Here is a 13,589-nt window from a genome sequence, read left to right on the forward strand (position 1 = left end):
AAAAAGAGGGTGAAACAGGAGACTATGGAAGGAGTGAGAATGGGGAGGATGTAAGAAAGGGGATGAAAAGCTAGGAATGAGGGTGAGTATGGGAGACAGAAAGCTGGTGTATAGGCAAGAGATGAAAATAGGAAGATTGAGAGGACTGGAAAAGATAATGGAGTAAGAAACAGCGAGGTAGTTTATGGAGAGGACAATAAAAATGTGGAGAAATGGAAAGGAGAGAAGGGTAAAAAGATGGGTATAGGAGAGCCTGAAGAGCAATGGCTGTAGAAAGAGGGAAATGAAAGAGTAAAAAAGGCAGCAGCTGGAGGATAACAACAACAGAGTCAGATATCTGGAGATCAGTGAGGGAGAGATGAGGGTTGAGAGGAGGCAATGGAAGGGAGAGTTAGGAAGGTTAAAAACTAGGGCGGCTAGAACTGGAGGGGTGAAATCTAGCTATCAGTGAAGAGAGAAATAAGATAAAAGAAAAGGATCAATGTCAGAGATAGATGTAGTAGAAAAAGTGAAGCAAACTGGAGAACAGAGAAGAAACAGAAAATAAAAAGGAGACCTGGAAAAGGAAAATGGAGAAGAGGAAAGTACTGAAAGCATTAAAAAAAAAGACCAGGACTAACCTGATTAGAACAAAATAAAATGTCCAGACAACAAAGGTAGAAAACATCCTAAATTTAGTGACTGAAATGTATCAGTTTTGGGAAATGGTATTTCCAATACCTTTGTATTTTGCATGTACAGGAGGAAGTGCATTTCTGATTTTCTTTCTCTAGTATTACACTGTATGCAGAGTCTAGCTTCTAGGGGTTTTAAGTTCAGTTTTTGTCCACATATTTCTAATTTGTGGTCCTTATTCAGTATGAGATGAGGGTCTATCGGTGTTCTGTATATGTGACGGAGGTGAGGTATTTGACTAGAGTTTAGGTAAACCAGGGGAAGTCATCACTATCCCTGGGTGTGAGCAAGAAGAAATGGATCTACTTTTTCTTGATTTGCCAGGTAATTGTGACCCAGACTGGTCACTGTCGCAGACAGGAAGCTGGGCTTGATGATGGACCTTAGTCTGTCCGAGCATAGCATATCCTATGTGCTTATGTTTCTGTGTAAGGATCTGAATTATTCTGGGTTTTTCCAATAGAAGTGTATTGGGCTCAATGTAATATTTGCAATACTGCCTTTCACAGATACAACTTTTGCTGTTTGAGTCCTAAGGGTTAAGGTTAGTGTTAGTGCTGTTTTGGTATGGCAAGTTTTCCAGATAGGTTTGCAATATGTTTATATATTTATTATTTATTAAAATATTTATTTATCATCTGCCTATATTGTATAAGACATGCTAGGCATTTCTTGGTTTTTGTGATATTTCCAAAGTGCCTGTTAGTGGAGAGTTTGTGTTGCTTTTACTGAGGTGACTACAGAATTTGTATATTATATACATTGTGAGAGTGCCTAGAGGGAGGTGGGGGAAAGGAGAGAGGGTGTGACTGGAAGAAGGGAGGGGAGGAAGACAAAGGAGGGAGGATAGAATGCCTGGAGAAAGGGGAGAGAGGGGGCCTGAATGGAGAAAAGAATGGATTTAGGAAGGAAGAAGGGGTGGAGGCAGGGATAGAGAACATAAGAACATGCTATACTGGGTCAGACCAAGGGTCCATCAAGCCCAGCATCCTGTTTCCAACAGTGGCCAATCCAGGCCATAAGAACCTGGCAAGTACCCAAAAACTAAGTCTATCCCATGTCACCATTGCTAATAGCAGTGGCTATTCTCTAAGTGAACTTAATAGCAGGTAATGGTCTTCTCCTCCAAGAACTTATCCAATCCTTTTTTAAACCCAGCTACACTAACTGCACTAACCACATCCTCTGGCAACAAATTCCAGAGTTTAATTGTGCATTGAGTGAAAAAGAACTTTCTCCGATTAGTTTTAAATGTGCCACATGCTAACTTCATGGAGTGCCCCCTAGTCTTTCTATTATCCAAAAGAGTAAAAAAACTGATTCATATCTACCCGTTCTAGACCTCTCATGATTTTAAATACCTCTATCATATCCCCCCTCAGCCGTCTCTTCTCCAAGCTGAAAGGTCCTAACCTCTTTATTCTTTCCTCATAGGGTAGCTGTTCCATCCCCTTTATCATTTTGGTCGCCCTTCTCTGTACCTTCTCCATCGCAATTATATCTTTTTTGAGATGCGGCGACCAGAATTGTACACAGTATTCAAGGTGCGGTCTCACCATGGAGCGATACAGAGGCATTATGACATTTTCCGTTTTATTCACCATTCCTTTTCTAATAATTCCCAACATTCTGTTTGCTTTTTTGACTGCCGCAGCACACTGAACCGACGATTTCAATGTGTTATCCACTATGACGTCTAGATCTCTTTCTTGGGTGGTAGCTCCTAATATGGAACCCTACATTGTGTAACTATAGCATGGGTTATTTTTCCCTATATGCATCACCTTGCACTTATCCACATTAAATTTCATCTGCCATTTTGATGCCCAATTTTCCAGCCTCACAAGATTTTCCTGCAATTTATCACAATCTGCTTGTGATTTAACTACTCTGAACAGTTTTGTATCATCCGCAAATCTGATTACCTCACTCGTCTTATTTCTTTCCAGATCATTTATAAATATATTGAAAAGTACGGGTCCCAATACAGATCCCTGAGGCACTCCACTGCCCACTCCCTTCTACTGAGAAAATTGTCCATTTAATCCTACTCTCTGTTTCCTGTCTTTTAGCCAGTTTGTAATCCACGAAAGGAGAGAATAGATGGAGGGAGGGAGGAGGGGGGGTGCCATAGACCATTTTCACCCAGGGCACAATTTGCCCTAGAGCCTGCCTTACCAACGGGCAACACCCCCAGTAAGGATTTACCCAGACTATTCTGACACTGCACTACAGCTGGATAGCAAGTAAGAAATTACATCTGAGCTCAACTAATGAACAAACCGTCCACCAGCTAGACTTCCCACCAACTCTAAACACCCATCCGCCCTCCAAGACCAGGCTAGATTCCCTTCTTCACTCCTCAGTTAACTGCCTTCCATACTCTTGGCACCTCTACATCCAACAAACTTCAAGCATGTGCTTCTCTGAATCTAAGCCTATTAAATCTATCTACACACAGTGGGGTAATGTTAGGTTTGGTGGCTCATGGGACATCTCCACAAGCCGCCTCACTCACCCCAATGCTGCCGACAAATTTCTGCAGCCTGGCCACCGCCGGCAACACAAGCGTGGCACGGGATGCCGTCGTGTTGTCGCTCCTCTGTCTCCCCCTAGGTGTGCACGGCACCTCTTAAAGGGCTCATGATGGGGAAAAAGCTTCGCGGTGCCTCAGCAGCTCTGCCCTCTCTAAGGGCTCCTCAGACCCTCCTGGCTCACCTCAACAACAGGTTCCCCCCCTTCCTTGGTAGTGTGTGTGTTGCTCGTGTTCCTGCTCGCCTCGCCATTCCTGCCTGCCCAGCCGTGTCTCATCCAGTTTCTCCTGCCTCCCAGCCCATCCCGCTGCATCAGTCCCTCCTGCCTCGTCCTGGTCTTCCCTACGGACTGACGCCTGGATCCGACCTTTCGCCTACATATTGACTAAGCCTGTTTGCTGCCTGCCACTGACCCTTCGTCCGGACGCTGACTGTTATTGATTGCTGCCTTCCACTGACCCCTTGCCTTGCCCTGGACCACCATTCACCAAGAAACTCTTGCCTAAGTCCTGCTGGCCCCTGGAACCCAAGGGTCAACGTGCGTGGAAAGGGGCTGGTCAAGGTGAAGCCCTAGACCCAGTCTCTCGCCAGCGAATCTTCGCCAGCTGTCGGCGAGGACCTAAGGGGTTCGTCCCATAGGCTGTGACAATCTCACCACAGCAGCAAGGGTCCACACCGGTTACATTACAAGTAAAACCAGGACCTGATCCGTTCATTCTGAAAAAGAAATGGAGCCAGTTGGTAACTAACTGTCACTTTTGTATTTTTTTTAATTGTGAATGTGCTTTGATGCTAATTGGAGATTGCAGTATGTTAAGAATTTAAACAAACTAAACATTGCTTTTTTGAAGGCTGCATGTGGTCTTGCTACTTTAAAGGAGGTCTTGCACAAACGCTGTACTTTTGAAGGACATCCAGCAGTGAGGTTAACACAGACCGTGTCAGTGCACTGATTTCATATAGCACGTATTTCTGAAATCAGACTAGTACGTTATTTTTTTATCATTACTACTGCTCCTTAGTGTGACCGCACCTTGAATACTGAATGCAGTTCTGGTTGCCCCAATTCAAAAAAATTAAACAGAAGAACGAGAAAAGGTACAGAGAAGGAAAACGAAAGTGATAAAAGGGGTGGAATGGATCCCTTACGAATAAAAGGCTATACAGGATAGTGTTCTTCAGCATGGAGAAAATGACAACAAAGGGGATATGATAGGGGTCTACAAAATCATAAGTTGTGTAGGGGCAGGTAATAGAGAAGGATTATTTACACGTTCAAACAGTACTGAGACTAGGGAACATTCCATAAAATTAACAGGTAGCAGATTTAAAACAAATCAGAAAAAGTATTTTAACGCCCAGTGCACAATCATACTGTGGAATTTACTGCCGAAGAACGCGGTCAAGGCATCAAGCATGGCGGGGTTTTAAAAAGGATTTGAACAAAGCTTTTGGAGGAAAACCCCAAAACAATTATTAGCCAGGAGGGCCTGAGGAAGCCCACCACGTAACCTTGGAGGTAAAGCAACAAGGAATTGAATCTATTCCATGGGATCTGCCAGGTACTCCCTGAGGACCCAGACTGGCCACTGTGGATTCTGGGCTTGATGGACCATTTGTTTCACCCCCACATGGGAATATTTCACGTTCCTTATACTGTTAACGAAGCGGTTGTCTTGCGTGCTGCTGCTCCTTCCCTTACCTTGGCACTCCAAACCGGTCTTTATATTGATACAGTTAAATCTGATGACGATCTGGTCCTTCCAGGTGCTCCGACTTTCGTCTGTGTAATATACAAGGATTCCATTCGCCCACAAGTCAAACCAGTTTTTCTTCCATCTTCGCAAAAACAAGCCTTGGAGGAGGGAGAAGGTTGAGAGTAACTGTACAGAGTCAAGGACACATGTGTTTGTGCTTTATTTAATATTATGTATGGGTTTTTTTCTGATCCGCTTTGATCATTTCAACTATGCAGAATGTACGTTTTGAAATAAATAAATAAATATCGTATGCTGACGAGTAAATATGTTAAATTAGGTCCTGGGCCAAAACTGGCAGCTGAATGTTCCACTGAAAGCTGAATGGGAGGGTGTTTTAAACAATATAGACAAAAAAAATGTATTATAACTACATAAATGAATATAAAACCAACAGTTGCTTTATAATACAATAATATGACACATGCTGATTACCTCTTGCTGTCTACAGGCTTTTCTGCTACCTGTATGGCATACGGAACCACTCGCCTTGCTTTGTACATCACTGTTCTCTTATTAAACATGTTTGCAGTAACTCTATAAAAAGTACAAGTGATCCATTTATAGTATGAATGGTAAGGCCCTCGCCACTACATCTCAAGGTTGGCATTTTAGCACTGGCTCTACTGACAACTTTGTGAGAGCTATAGAATATTAGCCACCACAAGCCAACATGGCTCTCGTTTAACATTCTGGCAGTCACGTCTCTGGCTCTGTTGAAAGTGAACGTATGGGAAAATCTGTAGTGTGGCACTAAGCCGTCATATATTGCTCTTTGCTTCTTTTGCTCCAGGCCCTGCTTCTTCACCTGCCTCACCCTGCACAATTCTACTCACTCCTGAACTTGGTTTGCAGAAGGACAACAAGCAGGTGAATAAATCAGGTAGGACACGTTAACTGTAATTATGCCTGTGGAAATAATTTAAGCATCGACAGTATAATCTGGGGAGAAGCAGTCTAATAGAGCAGCAGGCTGAGAACGAGGGAAGGCCGGGTTCAAATCCCCTGTGACCTTAGGCAACTCAGTTCACCCAAACCTCAGTACAATCTTACACTGTAGGCCTCCTACGGCAGGGAACTACCTATGTGTACCAGCAAGTAAATAATACTGAGCATAGGCTGGCAAGTAATTCAATCTAAAATTAAAATCCTAGTCTGCTCGTATGAATAAAGATTTTTGGGGGGGCATTAACACAAGTTTTCTTGCGATAAAGTTAGTTGTGTGCCTTTCGATTTCGTAGGGTAGTACAGGAGTCTTAGCTTGGACTTTGTTGGTTAAGGGCAGTGGCAAAAATAAGACCACAGGTAATTTTGTTTTTTAGTTTAGTCTGGCTCTCATTTGGAATGTTCTTTTGTTTACTTATTCCATGGATATTAGACTAATGTTTCTTTACGTGGACACCAAGGACATTGATTTGGATGGAGATATCCTTCTCAATCTTGTATTTCTGCCCCCGCTTGAGCTTTTTAAAAGAAAGGCTCAGGCAATTTCCTTTTATTATCGGTGAACTTGTCAACCATAGCTCATCCTGTTAAACCCATACTGCATCACATGCTCTTCTCAGTTTCCTCTGCTGCAGTCATTTTCCTACAAGAAGTCTCTTTTTATTATAAGAACATAAGAACATGCCATACTGGGTCAGACCAAGGGTCCATCAAGCCCAGCATCCTGTTTCCAACAGAGGCCAATCCAGGCCATAAGAACCTGGCAAGTACCCAAAAACTAAGTCTATTCCATGTTACCGTTGCTAATGGCAGTGGCTATTCTCTAAGTGAACTTAATAGCAGGTAATGGACTTCTCCTCCAAGAACTTATCCAATCCTTTTTTAAACACAGCTACACTAACTGCACTAACCACATCCTCTGGCAACAAATTCCAGAGTTTAATTGTGCGTTGAGTAAAAAAGAACCTTCTCCGATTAGTTTTAAATGTGCCCCATGCTAACTTCATGGAGTGCCCCCTAGTCTTTCTATTATCCAAAAGAGTAAATAACCGATTCACATCTACCCGTTCTACACCTCTCATGATTTTAAACACCTCTATCATATCTCCCCTCAGCCGTCTCTTCTCCAAGCGGAAAAGTCCTAACCTCTTTAGTCTTTCCTCATAGGGGAGCTGTTCCATTCCCCTTATCATTTTGGTAGCCCTTCTCTGTACCTTCTCCATTATCAAGGAGAAATTACTACTTACCTGATAATTTCCTTTCCTTTAGTACAGACAGGTTAATCCACACCAGTGGGTTATGCACCTTTACCAGCAGATGGAGACGGAGCAAAGCTGACTTCGCGGTATATACACCCCTGCACTGGCATGAGCCTGCCAGTATTCTCTGCAAAAGCCAACTGTGGACAGACTAACAATATATAATTATAACTATCAACAGACAACCACTCAGGCAGTCAGATAACAGGGAACACAGAGCTCTGACAAAGAGTGTAACATTACCAATCTGGGGACTGAAAACTGACGCTTACCAGTCATCTCCAGAAACTCAGCCACTCAGGAGGACAATAGGACCACAGACCGGCAGCCAAGGGCAAGAAGGTGGATTAACCTGCCTTCACTAAAGAAAAAGGAAATTATCAGGTGAGTAGTAATTTCTCATTTCTTAGCATTCAGACAGGTTAATCCACACCAGTGGGATGTACCAAAGCTACTCCTAATTAGGAAGGAAGGCTGCCCTCAGTCCAACCCACACCTGCTTAGAAAATGACCTGTTTCCGTGTTTATTATGTTTATTATCTAAGCCTCTGATATCCATTTCAAAGCTATATAGATTTCTGCATGACACTAGTAAGTATGGGGAATACAAACACAGAGAGGCCGAGGTCCTCATATATATTTATTTGTAAAACAATATTCTGGGCATTCACCGGAATATTGTTTTACAAATAAATATTTCTGAGGACCTTGGCCTCTCTATGTCTGTATTCCTCACGGCTTTGTTAGACTGACTTCCTTCTTGTTTTTTTGACTAGTAAGTATGGGGGTCATTTTCTAAGCCCCTTTTCACGTGCAATAGCTTAGAGTTGGGGTGGGCAGGGGAGGAGTCGGGGTGGCGAGGAGGCGGACACGGCGCTATCTTCGCTGGCGGCGATAAGGTAAGCACCATTATCGCCGCCAGTAGTGCACCCAATAGCGCCACCTTTCATGGTGACGTTATTGGGTGCGAAAGTCGGCAACGATAACACCACAGTGGTGCGATCGCTGCCGGATTTCGCAGGCCCGCCCCCCCTCACCCCCCCGTCCCCCGATAACGCTGGGATTCACCATTCTCTGCGAGAATGGAAAATCCAGCCCTATATTATCTATAGTTCACTAGCAGAAAAGTGGGCAACGGAATTAGAGATACCTCGCACGGCAGGAGATCTAATGGACAGTGGTACTTTATTCAATCAAGCCCTGAAAGTTGAGGCTCTATGGGAAACCCACCTCAAAACCTTACATAGGATGATTTTTTTGGCCAAGTAAGGCTAATGCTGCACACATATCTCTTTCAAGCTGTTGTTTGAGATGAGAATGCTTGTCTGCATCTTTTTTTCATTGTTTATGGGAGTGTAGTGTTATATTCCAACTTTGGGAATCTGTTAAAACATTTTTTTTAGTCTATGCAGGTTTCCACACCCTCTTGGTCCCCAGCTTTTTGCCTTTTGAGCCTGCTCTTTGATACCACTGATCTGCACCTTTGCCACACTCTGCTGCTCATTAAAGGATGCTTCGTTGCTCTACGTTTGCTTTTACATTATTGGATGCAGTCTTCGGGACCTTCTTTAGAGATGTGGAAGGTATCATTCACAGACATTTATTTGAGACTACTTCAGTTCGGGAAGAAACGGCAAAAAAGCGAGCCTGTCTTCAGCAAATATGGCGACCCTTTACTAGTTATCTTTCTCTTCATAAGGACTGAGCAACTATGTGACTTTCTTGTCTGTGAATGGTAAATAGTTGGTAGTTGTTCCCATGTATTGCTTTTCAAGCAAGCATTCACATGACCCTCAACTACCCAATCCCCCTTCGACCTTATCTACCCCCGCATCCACCCTGCTAATTCCACCCTCAGCTTCTACCCCTCATCCACCCTCCCCCCCCCATTTGACCCCCTTTGGCCCTTGTTCCTCCCTCCCTTCCCCACTTCCTGTTCCCTCCTTTCTCTTCTCTCCCCCTCCTCAACTTTCGCACCTTCCAATTGTAAATATTTTGCAAAAATCACCTATAGCCCCTTTACATATGTCATGCATCTTTGATCTTATCCCATAGTTAATTCCTCCCCCAGCTCTTTTGCTTCTCGCATTTCTATTATTATCTATTGTTCTATGTTTATTGTATGTAATCCCTTTTGTTTATTGTTTATTGTAAAGCCTGTGGCTACATTATTTTTTCTGTAAACCGATTAGATGTTCCAAACGATTATCGGTATATAAAAATGCTAAATAAATAAATAAATTATTTCACCTACTATGATGTTTTAAATTATTATGTATGTTTTAATCTGTTTGTAAACTGCTTAGATCCACCACAAATTGTATAGGCGGTATATAAGAAATTTTAAATAAATAAATAATATGTTATTTCTATGCTTTTATTTGTTACCACATTCCTCGTGGTGGTTTCAGCCACAACCTAGATTACTGTACTTTGCTGATCGTAATTGTTTCTATGGTTTATTTTGGTTTGGATGGGGACAAAGACCGAGGGGGGTGGTAGTGAGGGGGGGAGATGGGGTTGGGGGAAAGGAGGATCATGGATCATTTACAAACTTGTATGCTACAGCTTCTGTTTCTGATCTCTGCTGTGAATTGTATGACGGATTGTTTTAAGCCCTTTTTTGTTAATTTAATTTAATAAATATATTTCAGAAAAAAATAAATGAGGGATCACACTAAAAAGGATGCCTAGGGATAAATTGTGGGTCCCTAGCATGTCCATGGTATTGGGTGCCCAAGAGAAGTGGCTGTGTGCCGGTTAGGAAAACAGACGCTCAATTAATGGGCATCCATTTTCCTAACCTGACTACTGGCAAGATTTTTTTTTTCATGCTGCTTCCTGTGGTTCCTCCTGTTTTTATGTGGCTTTGAGGGGGTGGGGTTTCAGATGACTCGTAGCGCATAAAGACTTATCGCCAGCGACAGGGGCTGGCAATACATTTTCCATGTTGAAAGTGCGCATCGGGTAGACGATTTTTTGCATCAGTGGGTGATAGCTAATAGCCTCATCTACATGCATTTGTATGTGATGAGTGCTATTAGCTACGCGCTGGTTTGGCCTGACGTTTTAGATACGCTAATCTCCTTATTGCATCGGGTGTTAGCTTATTGCGTCCAAAACATGTGTCCAAGAGCTCGTTAGTCCATGCACTAGGCTCAGCGCACGATATAGCATTGGCCTGTTTGAATGTTACACACATGAACACTTAAAGTTAATATTCCTGAAGGGCAAAGTTGACCCACAAGTCAAGTTCAGTGTGACTGAGCCTAAATTACAAATGTGCAAATGCGAACTAGATAAGTACCAGTGGACTTCAGAAATGTCTTTACTTCAGCAGTTAGAACATAATTTGCTGCTTGTGTGAGAAATAAATCCTCTGCTGGGTGAAAGACTAATGCTAACACTCACTCTCTTACTGCAGAAGTAATTATTTGATTCCTGTGAAAATACAACTGTGACAAACTTAAACTAAATTGCACTGAAAGACAGAGTGCATTTATTGTCTCTTTCCTATGAGAAAGGTCCAAGTGACATCATCCAATACAGCCTGTCCCAGAACTTTTATGTCACACTTTCTAGAACTTTGACTGTGATCTACTGAGCAAGTGCAGGCTAGCATGATATCATGTATCCATGCAGGGGCCCCTCAGTCTACTTTTTTTTGCTTAAACTTAAAGAAGCCAACTCCAAAGAGAGGTGGGTGGATATCCTGAAGACTGACATCTCACTGAACTTGGAGATCACCTGTCACAGGTAAGCAGTTCTGCTTTCTCCAAGGATAAGCAGGATGGCAGTCCTCACAAGTGGGGAATCCCACGCTACAGTCTGCCCTGAACAAATAAAGGGAAACCCAAAATAGTGCCAATGGACACAACAAGAACCATTTTTGGTGCCGACAGACCTTTTTTTTTTCTTTGCTTCTCCCAAGTTCTAATCTAGCTAGTATTACCATAAAAAGCGATTTCTGCAGACTCTCACCTCATCAGGAGCAGCAGTAAATATGTGTGGCTAACAAGCCACCGCGTACTGCAGCCACCGATTTTAAAATGCAGATTTCAATGGCCCCGCCCCAGAACGCCCATGTCCTGCCCTTACCTTACCCCTTTTCTGTCCTCTTTTTTTTCCCTCGAGCATGCACATATACGCACATAATTAGCGGCTTTTAAAATACACGTCGCTCATGCGCGGCACACATACTCACAGTCTATGGGCCTTCTAGCACGAGCAACACTTTTAAAATTTGCCCCTAAGCATATTAACTATCACAACATTTAAATAACCCAGCTCCCAAATTCCCCTTCCTTAGAAACCTCTCCATTAACTGTACGACAGTAAATTATGACATTAAAAACTTCCACCTACTCTGTCTCCAAAGCCAGCCACTCTTCATTATAGCCATTTCTACTGCAAGCGATTTCCAGGGCTGTCAGGATAAAAACATAGGGATCCATTACTTTTGGAGAGACTTAGGCAAGCACAGAACGCTTCGACATCATTCACTGTGAAAAAAGCAGGAGAGAGATTTCCGAATTTTAAATAACTTTTTTCTGTGATAGGATAAATTTCAGTATAAACCTGATTTTTACAGCTGCAAAACACATTCTGCTAAGACAGGCAGTAATATTTGTTGATAAAAAAAAACAAAAACAAGTTTGTTTACCGTAAACGGTGTTTTCCACAGATAGCAGGATGAATTAGCCATTCTGCATGGGGTGATGTCATTGGGCGGCACTAGGCAGAGCTGTCTCTCAAAGCTTTAGAGCTTTTGCCCTACTGGGCATGCGTGGCAGTTCCCGCGTGAATGATCATTCTAGAAGTCTCCTCAGTTCATAGCCAAGCAAAGAAGATATACAGAGATGTACAAATGCTGGCCAGGGAGGAAGGCGGGAATGCATGGTTAATTCATCCTGTATAACCCTCTGTGAACTGCATCTATCTGGATGAAGGTTGGTGCAATATGCCTTCCACTGAACCATCTGTGTTTGCCAATTCATCTAGGCAGTGCTGGGATGTGAAGATATGACCAGGTGGCTGCCTTACAGATTCTTCTATGGGCACATTTTGCAAATGTGCTATAGAAGTTGCTGTCACTTGGACTTGATTCGCCTTTACAAGATGCGACAGAGTAAGGGACTGTGCCTCATAGTAGGATGTTATCCAATTAGAGAGAGTTCGCTTTGCAACTGATGCTCCCAATTTATTGGGGTCGTAAGACACAAAGAGATGAGATGATTGTGTATGATCTTGCATCTTGTTTGCAGTCTAAGATATGCAGCTGTTGGTCCCTCTCCTGCTTATGTGGCTTTGGGAAGAAAGTGGGGAGTGTGATGAATTGATTTAAGTAGAATGTTGATACTACTTTTGGCAAGAACTTTGGATGGGTCCATAGGACGACCCGTCATGAAAAAATTGTATGCATGGCAGGAAGTGCATCAATGCTTGCAGTTTCGCTCACTCTTCTAGCCGAGGTAATCGCCACCAAGAAAATTGCTTTCCACATCAAGTAGTTTAGTTCAGTTTTATCCAAGGGTTCCATTAAAGCTCTGAGTACTTCATTTATGTCCAAGGCACCAGAGGCTTTTGTATGGGAGGATGTACATGAATGAACCCTTTCATGAATTGGGAGATGAACTGATGTATCAAGACAGAATTCCATTTTCTTGCTGATGGTAAGCTGCTATTGCGCTTAGATGTACTTGAATGAAAGAGGTTGCGAGTCCCTTTTTGGAAAGGAAATGCAGATATTCCAATAACTGACAAGGTTCATAGGTAAGTGGATCAATAGAACAGTCTTTGCACCACACAGAATGATGACTCCATTTGAAGGTGTAATTATGGCGTGCAGATAGTTTTCTTGCCAATACTAGGATGTTCTCAACATCTACATAAATACAAATGCACTAGTGTCGAGCATTCAACATAAATGCCAAGAGATTGAGTGAAGGCTGTAAGGGGTGAAGGAGCAAGCCTTCTTCTTGGGTTATCAGTGCTATGCTATTTCCCAGACTTTGCAGGAGACTTACTGAAAGTTGTACGAGATAAAATGAAACAGATTACAAATACTATCCTAACCCCCTAGTTAACATGTATATGATATTGTGTTGACCTAGAACATGATTGTTGAACTAGAATATAAATGTTGCTTTTGTAAACCATGGTGATCTTCTTTTGGAATGACAGTATATAAAATGCTTAAATAAATAAAATATGCATACAAAGGTTGTCTCGGCCAAGCTGGAGCTACCAAGATCATCCTGACGCGGTCTTGCATGCATTTCTGCACTGTTTTGGCTATTAGTGGAATCGAGAGGGAAAGCGTAGAGTAACCCATGAGACCATGAAATTAGGAAGATGTCTGGAGCCTCTCTATATGGGCTGGGACATATGAAGAAAAAATGGGTCACCTTCCTGTTCCC

The 13,589-nt window shown here is 42.7% G+C and overlaps 1 protein-coding gene across 2 annotated transcripts in view; it reads right to left on the reverse strand.

The window, feature by feature from the left end:
* PLEKHB1 (pleckstrin homology domain containing B1) overlaps nucleotides 1-13,589 on the reverse strand; it is a 202,049-nt gene that overhangs the window by 162,112 nt on the left and 26,348 nt on the right. For both annotated transcript variants that reach the window (XR_003856829.1, XM_029602121.1), the window contains exons 4-5: nucleotides 11,536-11,596; nucleotides 4,912-5,064 (exon numbers count right to left, since the gene is read on the reverse strand). Coding sequence is in view for 1 of the 2 variants with exons in the window: in XM_029602121.1 (XP_029457981.1) it covers nucleotides 4,912-5,064; nucleotides 11,536-11,572 (190 nt within the window). In the remaining variant the exon portion in view is untranslated. The remainder of the gene's footprint in view (nucleotides 1-4,911; nucleotides 5,065-11,535; nucleotides 11,597-13,589) is intronic.

Source organism: Rhinatrema bivittatum, chromosome 5, assembly GCF_901001135.1.
Source record: "Rhinatrema bivittatum chromosome 5, aRhiBiv1.1, whole genome shotgun sequence".
Lineage (NCBI taxonomy): Eukaryota > Metazoa > Chordata > Amphibia > Gymnophiona > Rhinatrematidae > Rhinatrema > Rhinatrema bivittatum.